The 19,404-nt window shown below is 38.9% G+C and overlaps 1 protein-coding gene across 13 annotated transcripts in view; it reads right to left on the bottom strand.

Moving 5' to 3' along the window:
• Positions 1–19,404, bottom strand: part of TENM2 (teneurin transmembrane protein 2) — a 625,985-nt gene that overhangs the window by 96,608 nt on the left and 509,973 nt on the right. For 9 of the 13 annotated variants that reach the window (XM_027643087.1, XM_027643086.1, XM_027643083.1 and 6 more), the window contains 4 exons: positions 18,275–18,480; positions 10,360–10,555; positions 7,480–7,581; positions 3,575–3,607 (listed from right to left, as the gene is read on the bottom strand). In XM_027643087.1, coding sequence (XP_027498888.1) covers positions 3,575–3,607; positions 7,480–7,581; positions 10,360–10,555; positions 18,275–18,480 — 537 coding nt within the window. The remainder of the gene's footprint in view (positions 1–3,574; positions 3,608–7,479; positions 7,582–10,359; positions 10,556–18,274; positions 18,481–19,404) is intronic. The other 4 variants (XM_027643089.1, XM_027643088.1, XM_027643085.1 and 1 more) reach the window with 1 other exon arrangement.

A 19,404-nucleotide genomic window follows, 5' to 3' on the forward strand; every position in this document is an offset into this window, starting at 1 on the left:
CTTTGTCTTTGAAATCTTCTCCTACAGAATAAGTCTGCCTTCTTAGCTGCACCACTATAGTACAAGCTCTTTGGGACATAATTTCAAGTTCATAGGCTGCAACTTGAATTTAGAAACATAGGAAAGGGCAGTGCAATCCACATGCACAAGTTTGGCATTTTAATACAGAAAACAAGTGCTAATTAAGCTGCTACACTAGATGCAAGTATCAGGTATATTTAACAACATTAAGGAAATATCTTTAAAAAAATTAAAGCATTTTTGCTGCCCTATAGGGACACAATTATAATAAAAAGAAGGAAGGGCATGCCTCTAAACAACAGGAGCATCCCCACTTGAACTGATTCAGGACTAGCTCTTTTGTAGATAAATTCTTTATAACCTAAGCTCAAAGCTGGAATCAACAGAAGCCATAAAAACTTTAAGAACAATGAGAAGCTAATATTTTGCATGTTGAAAGCTATATTTTTAAAGCCTGCCTTCTCAAATAGTCCCAAAGCTAAAACCAGCTCTTGGCTCCTATTTCAACTTTGCAAATATTCTCTTACAAAGAATGTAAAGGATATGAAGCACCAACTCCAGCCCAGTGCAGGCTGGGGAGTGATCTGAGTACTCTTCTGTCACCATCCTGTCACTAACAGCACTGCTAATCCTCTCCTTTAATCTCCCATGTACTGAAGGGACAGGAACACATTTTTAAACAGCAATGAAATGTTAGGATGCTAAATGACTTGTCTTGTAACAGAAATTTAACAAGGTATCTGTTGTAGAATTCTGGAGTCCAGGCTCTCCAGTCCCCTGTTCTTAGTTCTAATCTCCCACAGAATTCATGAGGATTGATGAGGAAAGCTGCAGACTAGACACGAGGGCTCCTGTATTCTATTCCTTGGCACTACTGATTGTGTGCCTTGAGCCCCTTTTGGAGCCATGACCACTAACAATCGGAAAGAATTCAGCCTGTGACCCCATCAGTTCTTGGCTCCTGTTTAAATTGCCAATTAGAACGAGCTGGAGTGATGGATTTTGCGTTGGCTCTACTTGTCTACCTGAACTGGATCAAACCTACTGTCTCATTTCATGCAGGCAAGTAGCAGCTGATAGACAGCAATGCCTGTCAGTCATTGTCAAAATAGTTTTCATGTCCGTTTATTTATTCTGTAATTATTTTAGGCAGAGTTAATGGCACAACCCCCTTTTTACAGTCTACTTCAGTTCTGCAAAACTAAGAAAAATGAGGGCAATCACTGTCCTGTACATAAAACTCACTGCAAGGCAACTGAGGACATGATCACTTTGCCAGAAATGAAATAAGTCTTCTAATAAAATATGAGACTGGGAAAATGGGAAGAAAGTTCATAACAAAGGCTTTTTAAGGAACTGAGTCGGAGAGGTGGGAACTGCTGGAGAGGAACGTTGCCAAAGACAGCCTTGTCTGTTCAAGTATCTAAATGATGCTTCCACCCACTGTGAGAGAGGATTTGAGTGACAAGCCAGGGCTGTGCTGCAGCTGCAGCACGCACAGAAGTTGGCACACATACACACACAAACACACATAACCCAAAAACAAACCCACCCAGAAACAGATACAAAGAGAGAAGCTGAACACGCTGAATTTTGTCAACTGCAAGAAAGGATGTGAGATATGTGTGGGTGACAAGTCAGGAATGCAGTATTTCCAAAGAAAAGCATACTTTTTTTTTTCCCCCAAGAGTATGATGTAAGTGATGAGACATGCTATGATTATGAACACGTAAAATGCTTACCAATGAAGTTATTTCTTCTTTAATTTCTCTTTTCTCTCTAAACCCCTATTTCTCAGCCCTAGCCTGCATTCTTGCTCTGTCACAGTGGATAATACCATCACTCCACCTATTATTAAGGTTCATAATCTGGATATTATTTTTTACTTGTTTTCTCCCCTCGGGCTTTGACAAAGTCTTACAGATTTTTTTCTGCATTCCATCTCTTGGTCAGAATTCTGCCCTGGCTTTCAGCAAATAAAATCAACATTAAATAAACACCTTTTTCAACATGTTGATAAATCCAGTCTTATTCAGTCATGTTTATATGCAACAGTGCTGCAAAAATCATGTTGTTGATTTGTTAATCTATCCTTCAACTGTGTCACTTTTCTTTCCTGGTCCTGTTTTAGGTCTTTTCCTCCTATCACACGGAACAGCAGCTTCATGCTCTAACTCCATTCACAGACCCCCTTCACCCCACACTGTTCACTGCTCAAATTCTGACTTCAGCCTTTCTAGGATTTAGGATGCTTTTGAGAGTCAAACTTTAAAACTTCCTTCTTTCAGCTATTTCCTATGGTCAGTCTCCCCATTTGCCCTCCATTATCCACCAGATGTTATGTTTTTGCCCCATTATCCCTCTTAAAACTCTACTTTGCACAGTGTACCCCTAAACTGAGAACAGTCACACTATTGGTGTGTTTTTAACACTGCATAATAAATGTTTTTCCTTATATCTCCACATGAATTCCCTTTCAACTTGTATAGATCTGGTTAGTTCCTGGAGTCAGGCACTGCTTTTATTTATTTGTTTTGCATGTAAAGTACTACCCGCAGTAGATTAGCTTTAACAAATACAATTGCTCATGAAAATGACTTCATAATATCACAAACACAGCATTTTTCCCATTCTATTGTCCCTCTCCAACTCTTTGCTCTGCAAACCAAACTGGTGTGGGTGTCTGCATGTTTAATCTGAACAACTTCACTTGTCTGATCTACAACCTGTTATTGCAGTGAGTCACTTGAACAGTACCAGACACACATTCTATTTGTCTGTGCCACAGAGGACCCAAAGTGCTGCCTCACCTCAGGTCCCACCTCCTCTGTGCAGGACAGGCAAAGGAAACAGGCTATTCAGTATTCAGCTTTCAAAGTCCAGGGGGCCTCTGTCTGCTTGAGCCATTTTTAGTTCCTAAAATTTCAAGCCAAGTTTTGAAGACAAACACTGTTTTCCTTACTGACACAGAGAGGAAATACAAGCTCCTATACATTACCAGCATATGCCTGATACCATTTATATGTGTGGGCCACGTGCTCTACATAGCAATGAACCAAGTACTGAATTATTCAGCAGGATGCACCCCAAAATTCACGTTTTCTCCATTGCAATCACTCCATTGCAATCTTATGCCACTGGGAGTATTCTGGACATGGCACAAAGAGAACAGTTTCAAGCAGCGTATTCAATTGATGAAAAAACCATTACTTTATGCACTATTGTCCAAGCAATAAGCCTCCAAAAAACCTCAGAGTAGGAAGAGTCTCAAACAACTGAAATCAGAATAACAACTGAAAAAAAAGCATGAGTTGCTTCTTCCAGCAATTATACCTTACTTACCTAATAATTGTCAGCTTTTTACATTTTTATACACAGATTAATAGCACACACACAACAAAGAAAATGGCAGTGGTAGGAACTCTTATTGTGGTGCAAACAGCAAATCCATTAGAGTCAATTTAAAAAGAGAGACTACACTTTACAGCTTAGTAACTATTTCAAACTAAATAGATGTTGCAAAAGAAATGAAAAGAAATTTAAAAAAACCTACCCTTCTTTTTATACTTATTAAAGTGGCGTCGTCCTTTGCCAGTAAGCCAAAAACAAACAGAATGAAAATAAAATAATGAAAAACCCACACAAGGAGAACAGGAAAAGAAACCGCGAATAACATAAATCTGATTAATTAGAGTTCTTAAAAATCAGATTAAAAAGTCAACCGATCAAACATCGTACAAATTTTTGGTTTTAAAAAAATCCTAAAGCCTTCAATCCATTTAGATTAAAATATTAAACATGTTTCTTATTACATTGCATAATCAGCTAGAAGTATCTGCTAAATGGCAACTTCATGGCAGTTGACATAAGCTACTTGAGTCCATTTTTGTCCTTCTTTTACTAATCGGACACCATCTCTTAGCAGGCTATGCTCATCATGCCAATGTACAAATCCCGTGTGATGGCACATTGTTCACCTTTCCAGATTAGCAAAAGATGCTTATGATGCAAATCCTAGCATTTCAAAATGCAAAATTAAAGGAGGCTCTGTGCACAGTTGCAAAACAGTATATGACAGTGTCTTTGGAAGTGGCTTTGTTAAAGGAGTGGAAGAGTTGCACGCCCTTCAAATATCTTATGAGGTGAAATGAAATTGTAGCCAACTCTGAGTCACTTCTAGGAACTCAACTCACTGTGTCACTGAACTCTACAAATGGTGAATGCAGGATGCCTGCTTGCAGATTTACCACAGAACTTGAAAAACCAAACTATGAGCAGACATCAACAGCAGGAACACTAAGGAAGAAGGACATCTTGATATAACTCAGTGGTTATGTCACAGAGGTTACAGAAAAATAGAGATGAATATAAAAAGGTGACAACACACCAAAATAAGATGATCATAGCTGCATGTCTGATTCTTTAATTGACCCTTGGCCATAGCATCAGTTTTCATCAATAACTCCTACAGATAATTGTGGACAGGAGGTTACTCACAGTGCAGGTCAATTCACAGCAAATCTTCCACTGGCTTTAACTGCACACATTTGCTTTGTCAGGACTCATCTCCACACATTGAATTATCCTCTGATCAGCAGATTTGCTTTTTTTTTTTGTATGCCATGGCTTATCCACATGAGATCAAAATGTACCATTACCTTTACTGTATGTTAGATGAAATTCTTTAACCTTAATTAGGTTAGACTCCAAATGATTTCAAAGGGAATCCTGCCCCAGCAAGGATGGAGTAAATCTGTTGGTATTGGATACCTGAGAATAAGCTATTTCCACAGGCAAGGGTGAGAAATAACCTCCCCTCCTCAATATTTGGCAGGAGTGTTTAGGAGGGGGAAATTTGTACCACTTCAATCAGGGCATGAAAGTGAGTTTGGGCCAAAAGTTATTCTCTTTCCAGTAATTTTCATGGTGTTTTCCTGGAGCTAATGGATCTTCAGTCATGTCTGTGCTGTCTCCCATGGTTTTCCCTCATTTTCACCTTTTAGAACAACCTGGATGAAGCAGTACCTGTGCACTGCCTGCAAATGGTTTGCAGGGGACTCCTCCAATGATTCACTGTCTCTGGTGGCCTCAAGATCAGCCCTGTAACAGGCCATTCACTGCTATAAAGCATCATGTTTCCTATCTATCAAACTGGGATTTCACCCAAAGTGAAGCTCTCAGACTGCTGTGCTGTTGCATGGACCAAGTTCTAAAAGCCATCTGAGGAGCTTGTTCACATTTCTCCCGTATTTCTTTATCTGAGTCTTGCCTCAAATTGTTCTACAGGGGAGAAATGAGACATTGAAAGATGTGTTGCTAGGGAAATAATAATTTAAAAAATCCGATGGAAAGAAAATCATTATACTTCCATACTTGTGACAGCTTAAATGTAAATTGAATATTACTGTAAATGTACATTTAACATGTGTCCATACATGTCATATGCTGGAAAAGATGCAATTCTCTATCTCACTGTACTGTGTTTTACCATGCATACAATCCCAATTTCGATTTCTGCCTTCTCAAACTGCTCTCACATATAATGAGCAGTCGAGTGAGCAGAAAAATCCGCGGCCATGTGAGCAGGCATGGAAATGCCTGTGAAATGGGTGAGGCACAGAGCCCTTACACCCAACTAACTCAGACACAGTTCTGGGCAGGGCTCACAGGGTAATGCTGTGCAGTTCTGTGCCTGCACAGAAACACGAGTGCTGTCAACACGCCCGTGTTGTCATTTTAGGTAGCTTTCCAAGGTTCTTTGTTCTTTAGAAACACCACGATGTCTGACAAGAAAACAGTAGAATAGTTGAAAGAAGCTTCCAAGAAACCATTCCTGCTTTTGAGGGGAAAGAGACAACACAGAAAGGACAAAGCAGGAAGCAGAGGGAATGCACTGAGGGGCAGGAGAAGCCTGACAGATACAGATACAGTTTGACGCCCTAGAAAAAAAAAAGCTATTTTATCTGTCACAGCCTGAACAAAGTATTTTCTAGCATTAACACAGCATACAGTGTTACACAGAGGTTGAGTACACAATGCAGGATTGCTCCACAACTCAAAATGCAAATGAGTTGATATAATGGCCATGTATGTGTGAAGGGTGGCAGTGAAGCACACAGTCACTGCATGCACACTTTCACAGGTTAACACCACAGAAATGCATACAGCTGTCAATCTGTATTTATAGCACACATTATCACACCATTTATTTTGTGGGATACAGATATCTCCTCTCTCTACTTGCCAGTTGTCTTAATTTCTCAGGTAATCAAACAACATGCACGCTGTATTTGAAGCATTCTTTAAAATGAGCAGGGCGAGCACTGAAATAACAGCATTAGCTCTCCAAGGCCCTTGGGGTCTCTATTTTATTTTTTTTAATTTTTTTTTTGTACTGGGGCACCTTCAAGAGCCAAATATGGAGACACTAAATGGAAATTACTCCCTCCAGTACAACTACAACAGCTACTCAAGGAGTATTTCACAGACAGGCATGAGTATGCTGGATGTTACAGCAGGGAGAGAGGTGGGGCACAAATAACTGTCCTCAGGACTGGATCAGGAGTCTAAGAAGAAATGAGCAAATTTCTAAGGCCCTTCAAGTTATTTAAGAAAGCTTTCAAACACCAGGCATTCCCTCTTCGAACTCTAAACAACCCTATCCCCGTGGAAAACAACTGTGAGCACCACATTGATAGTGTGCCTAAATCTCACACAAACTAAGAAGGAAGCAAATTGTAAAATGTTATGAGTGTCCTCAGGAACATCAGGGAATACAGACAAGTCATTGAATTTAGACAAAATATCTGATACTAGCTGTATAACTAAAGAGCTCCTCCTTTATGAATCTTTTCCCTGTGACAGCTATCCCAAACTCTCAGAAAAACTTAACAAACACATTCTGCCAATCCACAGATGTCATTTAGATTTCTGCTTAATCCTTGACAGTAACATATTTCCCAGTTTTAGTTGTTAAAATTTACAATTGACATTTAAGAAAAGGTTTATTTTAAGATTTTATCAAGGCCTACTTATTTTCCTACAAGAGGCGAAGTTCCTTTGGTCAAAGTAACTGTATATACAAGAAAGATGCTAGAAGTAAGGCTTAGGCAAGCCAGAATATGTACTACATGCTGTCAGTGAAGAGAATCAGTCTTTTGTTGCAGATCAGTTAATGATTATCAGAAAGTATTGATAATTCATCCACTTTTACAGAAAATAAATTTATTTTCTGCCATTTGTGCCTGCTACCTCTGCCACAAAAAAGCTGCAGCAATGCAAGTTCATAGGTAATGTAGAAATACTTCCTCTTGATCCTATTGAACTTGAGATCTAAGGAAAAAAAAGCATATTGATCTATTTGAATCTAGCTTGGACCCATGCTAGCAAGCGGGCACTGCAGATCCTTACGTCACAAACACACACTGTGGTTATTTGTAAATACAGGGAAAATGATACCTTTAGCACAGTCTGCTCCATGAAATCCTGGAAAACAGTGGCAGACACCTGACACACACTCGCCATTCCCGTGACAATGACGTGGGCAGTCTTGCACTGAATCTGAAACACAAGAAACACAGGCAATCAGCCTACTCATTTTTTTTGCTTAATTTGTCTTCAGTTTATTTTGTCTTCAATGCTTACAGGAACAACCACTAATAATATGAACACCACAAGGTTTGGGTGAAGCAGAATGTACCAAATTTTGTGGCAGCATGAACAGGTGTTGAGATCTAGAGATACACTAAAGTGTCATGTTCAGTCTCTGGGCACCATGAGAACTCAAAGTCTTCTGACAGTGCTCAAGCCCTCTGTTCCAACAGATTGGTGGGACCTCTTAAGACCTTCAGAGCTATGTTGAAATTTATATTATGTAGCAAACATAACATTTCACCAGGAAAATCAACGCTCTCCCTCCTGCAATGAGACACTGTTCCTGCACAACCACTCTGCCATGGGACACTGATTGTCCCAAGGACTAGTATCTTCCTTGCCTTCTACAGACATTTAAAGGCTCATTAATTAAACTGACAAAAATATCTGCTGAACGTGACAGAAAGGAGCTCTTTTATTCTGGCAAATACATTTGATCCTAAAAAAAAAAAATTAATTAAAAAGGTGCAAGTAGCTCTGCAAGAGGATGAAGGAGAATTCTGTAAAATCTGAGGACAAAGTTCAACATTAGAGTGACTGACTGAAGTGATGACTTCAATAATATGAGGAGAATAGGTACATCAGCTTGGTAACATTTAAGCTGTACCAACACACTAATTTTCCATGATTTCTGTTATTATTTGGATAATACATACACTACTTTGCATAATAACAACCTAGAAATAAAATCCCAATTTTGAAATGAATTCTTAAAATCATTTTAATTTGAAAGCTGTTGGATTTCAGTGGAACATATTTTCAACACTGAATTATTGGAGCAAAAATCTAATTGGGCAGTTGTTACCCTTCACTATTACTCCCTGTTGTTGTGGTTCCAAACTAAATGGCTCTGTCAGTCTCAGACACCAAACCAAGAGCATCTGCACATGACAGAAAATAAAATTTGGATTTGGAACCAGCAGAAACATACAGAGTATTTTTTGTCAAATTAAACTTCAAAGAAGGAAAAGACTCAAATACAACTTTAAATCTAATTTCACAGTTGCAGGACACCAAATACAAAATGTCTAAAGCAAATTCTCAAAGAGATGTCATCACCTTGGCCTCCTGAAATGATTCATGTAAACAATGAAGAGAAAAATTGAAATGTAATGCTCAAAGATATCAATTTGTCTCATGAAGGAGCTTGTTTATAGATTTATTCATTATTTTGCTTCATGGCACACGAAAGCAATCTTCTATGTATTCAAAATCATGGTAAATTTAGTATTGTCTGGGAGTTAACATAATTTCTGTTATTCTTTCTTCCCTTCCACACCAGAGAGACATTCAGCTGTCTCAGATCCTTTGATTATGAAGTGTCTGATGTGGGTGTGTGTAGAACCACCTCTGAACCAGATAAAACACTATACTTTTCTCTGGATTTCATTCCAATTACTATCATTGCACTACCAAGTAGTCTACCTGACTGTTAGACCTTTGATGGTCTTGAAAGCTGTAGCCTAGACCAGACAACTCTTTTAAGGGCAGCTTGTGATATCCTAAGGTTATCATAACAGGGGCATAACAAGATACAAGCACAAATGTTGGGTTTTGGAGAAGCAGAAAAAGCCTTCTATGGGCAAATATGCAAATCGCTCTCTCTCTCTATATATATCAACATGTATAGCACCCTAACTCTTACAAAGCCACATATAAGCTATGAAAAAACAATAATTTCTTCATCTTAACTGAGGTTAACAGAAATAATTATGTTCATACTCAGTGACAGTATTGACTATCCACCTACACCCTTCTTGGGACTTAAGCCAACAAACTGAATTTTACACTAGTGTAAAAGGGAAAAAAATTAACTTCATATTATTAATCAGGCAAGGTTGGAAAATACCTCTGACTATTCAGTTTAAAGTTTAAAAACCAACTCATACTTTTTGCAGCTTCTCTTTCCCTGAACTAACAGGAACTACAGATTTATACAATACAGTGCCATTTAACACTTCACCAGCCAGGGCAGAATATAAAATAGACTATCTCAGAAATTGTTATGCCTCTGTGACAAGACAGTCAGCAAAGTTCATCAAGTGCTTCAAAGTTCAACAAATCTAATAAAGCCTGGAGAATTTAGACTCACTTTGATTTTCAACTAAATGTAACTCTATTCTTCTAACAAAACTGCAGGCAAGATGTTTGGCTCTTGATTCCACCATGTTGAGGAGACGACTCACTATTAGGTGAGTGGTAAGCTGTAAGACAGCATACAGCTAATTAACTGACTCAATTAATCTCTAGGGTGGCTGCAAACAATAACCTCATTTGCAGGTATCGTTTTCTTGAGCTGTCTTTCTACTAAGATTAAACAGCTCTCCTGTTGGATCCTATTCCACCTGGGTGTAAAGAAGTTTCTTCAGAGAAGCAAATAAGAGGTATAAAAATGACAGATAAGGGAGAGGAATATTAACTGGGGAATGCTTCAAACCAGACTGAACTTATCTGAGCCTTGTGTTCCAAAACCAGACTCAAGATGTATGGAAATGCTAAAATCTTAAGAGGGAAATCAGCAATTAAAAATTTGCTCTTTGTCAAGAGTAGTGTTGAGGGAAAAAAAAAAGCACAACATAACATAAGGACAAACAACAAACAGAAGATTGCAAGAAAGTATTGCAACTTTAAGTGAGGGAAGGTGCAAACAGAAAGGAAAAATGCTCGGCTGGTGGAAATACCTACCCAAAATGACTGTACTGAAAGAGACCACTTCCTTGTCCTTGCCATCGTTGTAAAATGCCAGGTGCCACAAACCCACATCCAAGTACTGGACAAACACTGCCTCGTTCTGAACAAGGGTCTGAATGCTCCGACGTTCCCGTGGGGACTCCACCACACTCCATTTCTCTTTGCCATCCAAGCGTTCCATGAAATCATACTGCAGGGTACAAAAACGGGGGGAAAAAAAGAACAAAACAAAACACCACAAACAAACAAACCCCCAAACAAACAGAGCCAAATACACAATGATATTTCAGCTCAAAGTCTCCTCTACCTTGTTATAAAATGGTATTTCTGAAAGACAGGTCAATGAGAAACTAACATTTACCAGTTGACCATGGAATACACATTCTGTGAATTATGCATCTTTCTTCTGTATAGGTGACCAAAAAATGTATAAATGGTATTTATACCTAACAGGATGGTTTTTGAGAAAAAATTTGAAATCTATGATTTGACCCGTTACTTTTAGGTTCCAGCTTTCAAAGCTGAAAACGTTCAGCCTTGGAGACACATACCCTTTTCTAAGCAATCACCTACAACAAATCTTGCTGCAACAGGAACAGACATCTGAGATGTAGCTCCAGACATACCAGGAATAGCACAAACAGGAAATGTGTGTCTAAGTTTGGATAACTCAGCACCTGATAAAAATACACTGCTCAAGTTTTACGTCACAGAGTAAAAGTTGCTTACCTGAGGTTGTTTGTGGAACAATCAGGGGCAAGTATGGCACAATAACCAGAGGGAGCATGGAAAGGAATAACACAAATCAAGTGGCTGAAGGAATTGAACTTACATTAAGGAAAACTGAGAATTTCTGGTTGGATGGTTTCCAAGTATGGTAGAACATTGCATTAATCTTTGGAAAAGGGATCAAACAGAGCAAGTGATTATTTAGAGTATAAGAGGGATGGCACCATTAATGGTATGGAACTAAAAAAAGAAAGAAAGAAATTTAAGATGAATGTCAGATAAGTTTCCCATCTATTAAGCTCAGTAAATAGCCTCCCAATGGAGATGCCACAATTAAACAGGACTGGAAGAAATATTGGTTAGTCTACAACAGGGAATAACTCTGCATAACAAAGCAGCTGGACTAGCTTTCCTAATAGGCTTTTTTTCCTGTCTTTATTGTCTGTGATTCTGGAGCTCTCAAGCTGATGCTAATGCTCAGCTGAGTGGCTCTCATAGTCCCTATCTAAGGGAAGCCCTTAAGAAACAACAAAAACAATATATCTAATCTTTTGATAGTTGTATAACAAGTCCCCTATGAAAACACATCTTGTTTTAGACACATTTATCTGTGTAGGAGTAGATAGAGATAGATAGACATGTCTAAAGAAAGATGTATGTGTTCAATAAAATACAGTAATAGCATGTGCTTGCTTGCCAGTAGCTTCATTACATTTCCCTCCGTTATCTCTAACACATACAGGCTGTGCTTGCAACAGCTATGAGGAAACATCCACCTTCCCTTGCTTTCAGTTTTAACAGAAAACTGTAATTTTGCATCCTAAACAGAATAAACATCCACAGAGGGATGTCTTGTACACAGCACTCCACTCATTAGCAGCGAGTCCTTGCAAATAATATACAATACGCAGTAAAATAATAAAGATTCTCCCTTCTAGTGGAAGAGACTGAATGGATTTAACACTTTAGTGCCATGCCTCACATCTGTCTAAAACTGGGATATAAAAGCTCACCTTGCTAGCTGAAAATCTGTAAGTTATATACCAGCAATACATTTGGCCTTACAACAATGGGAAACACATGGAAGTTCTATTGGCTTCCTAGTAAACATGTGGATCTGACACCAATATGTACTCACAAAGGAAATCCATGGCAGGGAGAAATTTGAGTCCAAACCTACTAAAGCTAAAAGCTATCATCACATTATCCACTCTTTCCTATGCCTTTAAACATAGGACAGTGCAAGAGAAGTGGAATAAAAAGTGTCACCATACTGTTAATATCAGATTGCCATCCACTTGAGCCTTTTCTCACATGGCATTTTTACAGTGGAAGGTAAATCAGGCAAATTAGTACATTTAAGCCAAAGCACACCAGAGATTTAGAGAATTCTGGCGTGTCAGTAATTTTCAGAGGATCCAAGGTACCAAACACACATATCTCTATCTCTTAAATCAATGACATTTGGAAATACTGCTAAAACCCACTGTCTAACAGCCAGAGGTTAAGGACAGACTCATCACCTCCTTGGGAAATGTTATTACTCGGGCAACATCTTGGGGAAAAGAAATTGTGCTCTTCAGAACAATCGTTCACAAAGGGTCAACCAAGGAAGCAGCAATAAAAGCTGACATTTCTCACTGGCAACACGCTGTTCGTCTCTGCTTGTGCTGGCAGGTTCCTCTGCCTCCCCTCTGTTTGATGCTGATTCCACCTCATAGAGTGGAGAAGGCTCAGCAGTTGGCCAGATCGAAGGGGAAGAGTGTTCAGCCTGAAGCTGCTTGAAGTAGTTTGAGCTGCACAATCTCTTTTCACGATGACGGGGTGTGACCCAGTGAGAGCTGATCCCTTGGCATGACTCCCTGTAAGGCTATGATTTTAACTTTGGTACAGTTAAGGTTGGCATTGCCCCTCTTTGATCAAACTATGAAAAATAATTTAATGCTCAGGCAAAAAATTACTAAACCTGAATAACTGTATGAACGGTGAAGTACCGGTGCAAACTGATACAGAATATAACTATACATTTTTACCCCTCTTTCGATTCCTCAGGACTGAGAAGGAAAAAAAAGAAAGATAATTATCTCTTGGTTGTTCCCTGGGCGTACTAATCTTAATGTGTCAGCAAGGACTAGGAATATGCACCCCAAAATTGAAAATCCCTGACTGAAGAGTCACTGAGATGGCACTGTGAATTCATAACCCGATCAGATTTCTTCCCATGGTTGGCTGAATCATCATTTTGCTTCTCCTGGCCCTGTTGATTTTCTGATTTACCACACTTGAGAGATTAATTACTTTTATATAATGTTGTGCTGAAGATATCAGTCTTGCTTTAAAGCTACTTATTGGCATATATGAATAGATTAGAAGACCCATCTAGGAAAAGAAGGCAAGTAGTTTCATGATCATTAAGAAGCAACTGTGGAATTCTTAATCTAACACACACAACACAACTGCTAGGGAAGAGACTGCTAAATCACATGAATTAGGGAATGCATGTGTCAAACCAACCCAAATCTCTGAAGTAATTTGGATGTTTCAATGACTTTTGACTTTTTTTCCCCTTTTTTTTAATGATCCTTTATATTTCATGGTTTCATGCTGAAAGTCACACAAAAATGGCAAAAACTGCTCAGGAACAACATGCAGCAGAAATCCCAAATGACTACATCATCAGAGTTCAATTTTGCAGCAGGGAGTACTTACTATGATTAAAGCTCCATATAAGCAAGTGACTTGCCAACCTACCTAGCTAAACAAATTCCAAATTCACACTCTCAGTGAGTTTGCTTATTTTTACTACCCAGCATATCGAAACCCTACTGCTTACTTTTATTTACAAACCTAAAATCTCATACTAAGTTCTTTCTGGGCAATTTGTTTTTATAATTTCTCCATTCAGGGCTTTCGGTGCATTTTATTCATAGGCTAATAAGAACTTTCTTTTTCCAGTAACCACGGGGAGTCAACAAAACAGTTTTGGAACTTTACATATGCAGTTGTGACTCCACTGCACAGGGCCATCCATCCAGCACAGATCCACTGAGCTCAGCTTCACAGACACAGTGAACTTGTGAACACTGCAATGGAGAGAGAGCTCACAGGGGTCAAGGCTGAAAATGCAGAGAGCCTGCACAACCTTCAGGGCCTTTCTTAGATTTGAAACTATTTTCATGCCTATTTGAAATCAGGAGTGGAAGAGAAGGATTTCTCAGAGCTCTTGTCTTAATAATGGATGCATATCCAAATGGAGGGGGAGAGCACATTTGGCATTGTGGCTCCTATTTGCCTTTATGCCAAAACCCTGCAGGATCTAAGCAGCCAAGAAAACATATGTCAGGGAAACTTGTTTGCAAAGTGCTTTAAAATTAGTTCTTCATAAAATCCAGTTGGTAATTATTAATTAAAATACAGCCATGAAACATCTGATACCCTCAATGACAGCCAAGCAGTTTGTTTCCACATTTGGACGTGACACAAGCTGACCAGGGCAGCACAGCACAGCACTCACAGACAGGAGGTGGTCAGAGCACCTGAATGTGTTTGAGCACTGGCTAAAACCCAAGGTAACACTGAAGCTCCCCAGCTCTTCAAGTTGTTTCAAATAAAGCCATTTTCTCTTCTGAATGAAAACAGTTTTTGTTTTGACATGAAAAATTTGTAAGTGTAACACACTCTGCTGGACGTGATAACAGCACAGCTCCATGCACTGCCTTCTCCAGACATTCCAGTGATGTTCCTATAAGGTTACCTTATTTCATGCCTCACTTGGAACATTCTACCAACATGCAGCAACATCATAATTGCTGTAATCTCTGCAGAATCACTTTGTGCATTATTTGACATTTACTGTTCATTTTCTATACGTTATCAATTCTATTAATATGACTCTCTTCTACTAAATTCCTAATGATCATTCAAGCCTGCAATGTGCATTCTGGTATTTCCACACAGTACTACACAGGCTGGGAGGATTTTGCTCAAAAGCACTGCATTCCTGTTTGCAGCCTGCCTGCCACTCAAAACTGCATTTTTACTGCTCCTCTAGAGCCCCACTCCCTGTGCACATGGCACACGAGGCTGCTTCCAGACAAGTTTACAGCTACATCAGCTTGACTGACTAAACCAGACATTTGGAATATTTGCTAAACAGAAATACTGAGAAGGTTAAATCTCAGCAGGGCTCTCACACAGGAACTGCATCTTGTTGTCTCAAGTTAATCATGTACCTAATTTGCTGATTATTGACTTGCTCCCACGAAGGATTTTACTTGGCTTGACATATCAGCACTGATCAGTGATGAACTGTCAAGTGTAGCTGTTTCATTGCTTTAGAGCTCAAGTCCCCAACCTACAGAAACAAGGATTTTAAATTTCAATTTTAAAATATCGCCTGGTGTCAACTTCAGACTATTTTCATTAATACGAAAGCTTTGTGCTCCCTTCTGTCAGAACCAGGCTTCTTTTCACTAACTCAGGTCTGTAACAGCTTGCCTTTTTTTTCCTAAAATTATTTCTCTTGGTAGCAGCTTGACAGAATTTTGATTGCTGGGCAGGAATGCCAAGGAATCTTCTGCTGTACCACCCTGTTAACAAGCAGCAGGACCCTGCATGAATGTGGAAAAGTTTATGCTGGTTGGTACTGCAGATTCAGGCCTGATGCAGACCAGTTTACACTGCAGATTATACTAGAGGATTTCAGTAACCCTATTCATAGAAGAGGTTTAGAACTTCGTTTAAAGACTGGAAAGAAGCTTCTCTGAGGAGAAATCCAGCTCAGGAGGAAACACAGTTGGTATTTCTCATTATTTAATTTATCAGAAAGGTCATGAAATTTATATTCTATGGATGTGGAGTGAAAGAAAAAAACCAAAACTTTGCCTGATCATAGCCTTCTCAGATGAGAACATAATGAAACATAGAACAAATATATTTGATCATATTGCAATATAAAGTTCACCTTGAATTAAAAAGAAAAAAAAAATTGTGACTACCAGTTACTTCCCACTGGATTTCTTATAAAAAGTACAGGCTTACCTCCACCATGTCTTAGTCAAAAAATTATAATTAACCTGTATTTATAGCAAATCTTGATGATTGCTTTGGAGCTTTGGTTGCTTTAAGTAATATTCATTTCATGATTTCTACTTTTGTTTGTTTTCCTCAACTAAATGGCCATGTTTTTCATGATAGAGTAGGGGAAGTGAGTGCCAAAATTCTGAATTAAATGAGACATGCTCAGTGAATTATGCCATTACCTCGTTGCAACAGCTGAAGATCCACAGACATACTTTCACCCTCAAGACAACAGATTGAAGCATTACAGCCAAAACATTCTTAAGAAAGGCTCCCACCCTGGAATATATTCTCTGTGGGTATTTTTTGTGTTGCATGGATGTCTGAAAATGGCTTAAAATCACTCAACAGTCCTCTGCAATTTCCCCTATTTATCTAGTCTTTTTAACAAATTTTGGGATGCTGCATGTCAATGTCTAGTTACATGGAAAAGTGACCACATGCCCTCCCCTCCTCGGGTTGTGGGCTGCTGATCCTGATTCCTCACCAGTCAGATATATCCATTCAGCAACTCAGGAACATTTTAAAGAGCATACTATATAGTAAGTTGGTGGATTTTGAATAGCCAAAGTTCCTTCTTCACAAATTCTTAGAAGCAGAAGGACATAAGCCCACGCAAACCCCCCCACTCCTTTCTTCCCAGCTCCGATCAAAGATTTTGGTCCTCAATTAGGACTACAAGAAAAAATAAACACCAAGGAACAAGAGGCAATGCAGAAGAATTCCATAAATTTGCCTGACATTGGGAAGCAGATCCAAAATTCAGATAACATAAGAATAGTTTTCCCCAGAAAATTAATTGGCTCACTGTTTGTGCATGCACATGGACACAGATCACCCAGGGTTGATATCTCTTTACAGGCAGCATTACTTTCCCTACATGGCAATATGGAGCAATGCAATTATGTTAAAGCCTCTGGGCTTTTAGCTGGGATCATGTATTTTAACCATCTTTGCAAACTGCAGTTTGCTTTGCCAAAAACTAATAATAAAAAAGTAGAAGCAGTTCTTTGTAAATCAGGGCAAGGCATCTAGAAATGTTAAATGAGGCTTTCCCAAAAGGAATCATGGAATCATTGCTTTTTGGAAATCATATACTAAATAAAGCATTTAATTTTAGCTGAGAGTTTCTGAATGAAGAACTGATTTGTAGTAGCAAGGATATACATGAAGGAAGGGGTTCTTTTTCCAAAAGATGGTTATTTCTGCTTCCCTTCCACTCTAAAGAATGGAGGCTCTTTCCCTTTAGCATGTGTAACTGCAAATATATTATTTCTCATACAGTTCTAATTTAACTAAATGGGAATCTTTCCATTCACATTAATGAATTTTCAATATAATAAAGAAACCCTCTCTGTAACAGAAAATATTGCTATACCTTCTCATAGCAAAGAAATTAAAACATCCACTGCACAGCCTAGAAGAAAAAGATACTTAACTTTACAACTACCTTACCTACAGCCCTTAGCTCTGTACTACAGGGTCACTGTAAAAATGTGGTGTTACTGAGTTCTCCTCCCTGAGGCTGGTTAGAAATCAAGAAGAATTGGGTTTCCCAACTGCAAGACTTGCCCCATGTCTGAGTCAGATGATATATCTATATAGAGTCCTTGAAGGAAAAGGGGGTTAATGAAAGCTCTCAAACATGTGGCCATTGTTTCATGTTCTCTAATGTGCCTGGGTGGCAGAGATGTGGAGATTAAAACTTCTCTGGAGATAGAAAATTCCATGTTAACACATCTGGCTGTGCAGGCACTCCCACTGCACACAGGGCTGTGATAACGGGAGCTTGACCAACACCACCCATCATTCTGACTGGTGTATAACTGGATGGGTTTATCCCAATTGGTGCCAGATTTTATCAGAGACTTGAAACCTTGCTTCAAGTGATCGTAAAAAGATCACTTCTTTTATCAATGTATTGCTGAAGTATGTAACAACCTAGAAATGTTAATATCAGGGTGTTCAGTCAAATATCACATTACAAAGTAATTCACAGAAATCCCTAAACTTGAGTTCCATAAACATCAACTTTAACACAGATGCTCTAAACTTTTTGCATTTTGACATTTAAAGTCAACGAACACATCGATAAAAGTACCTGGGCATGTGATGGTGGGAGTCCTCTTCTTATATAAACACCAAAAAGAGCATCCTTCCCTAAGGATATGTTGAACTTCAGGAACTGTGGCTGGCTGATATGGATCTGAGACCGCCAAAAAACTCCGGGGGGCACCTCCTGGGTGACCCTGTGTCCAACTTCTGTTTCTCCGCTATCTATGCTGCTATTCCTACTGACCCATGGTCCTGTAAAATAAAAGTAAATATAAATCAAATGAGAGAGCTGCTTATAATACAGGTAAGTTTCATTCATTCAAGATGAACATCTGTGGCATTGACACCTCTGAAATCAAACTGTAACTTTCTTATTCTGATGCAATCTGCCCGCTGTTTCAATCAGTATGGAAGAATCTGGGCCTTATATTTGAAGTAAGAACTCTGTAAACCTTTTTTTTTTTTTTTTTTTGGTGGAACATCTGCAATCTTCTAAGCCCTCAAACTCTTTAATTCTGCAATTGCTTCTTCCTGATCAAATACTGTAACAGTAGAGAGTCAATCAAGCACATGCGAATTTCAATTGTCTTTTACACAACCAGAGTATAAAAAATTTACCATAAAGGTGAACTGAAGGGGTAACTTCAATCTATATTAACTGATTGCAAATTTTTATTACCACTGTTTCAGTCACCAAAGTAGGGCAATAAGCTCCAGGTCACAGACAAAAGAGTGGACAGAAGAAATGCAATGCACAGAGAAGGGTTTAGAGGACAATTTCTGAACTCTAACATGCATCTTCTCCTTGAAAGAAAGTACAACTCAATGCAGTGCCTTTTAACTTCTCTCTGCCTGAGGCAAGGTCCACCTACAAGTCCTTCTCCCTTGTGCTGTAGTTAGTTAAAATCCATCATTTGTTGGTTCTTCATCATGCATTATTGAAGACAAGATACAAGACCTTTCTGGTTGAGTGCTCTGGCTTCCAGCCCATGAAACAGTGAACCTTTAAAAACATGGTGGAAATCCCTTCTGAACAGGTTTTGAGGCTACACATATTTTAAACACAGAGTGTAATACATGGAATGAGTAGTGCTTTGATTCTGTGTTCAGTATTCCCAAACAACACGGTCAGAAATGCACTCAAAAATTCTTACAACAGACACCATAACGACCAGA

The sequence above is a fragment of the Corapipo altera genome, unplaced genomic scaffold (genome assembly GCF_003945725.1).
Source record: "Corapipo altera isolate COAL_440 unplaced genomic scaffold, ASM394572v1 75, whole genome shotgun sequence".
Taxonomy (NCBI): Eukaryota; Metazoa; Chordata; class Aves; order Passeriformes; family Pipridae; genus Corapipo; species Corapipo altera.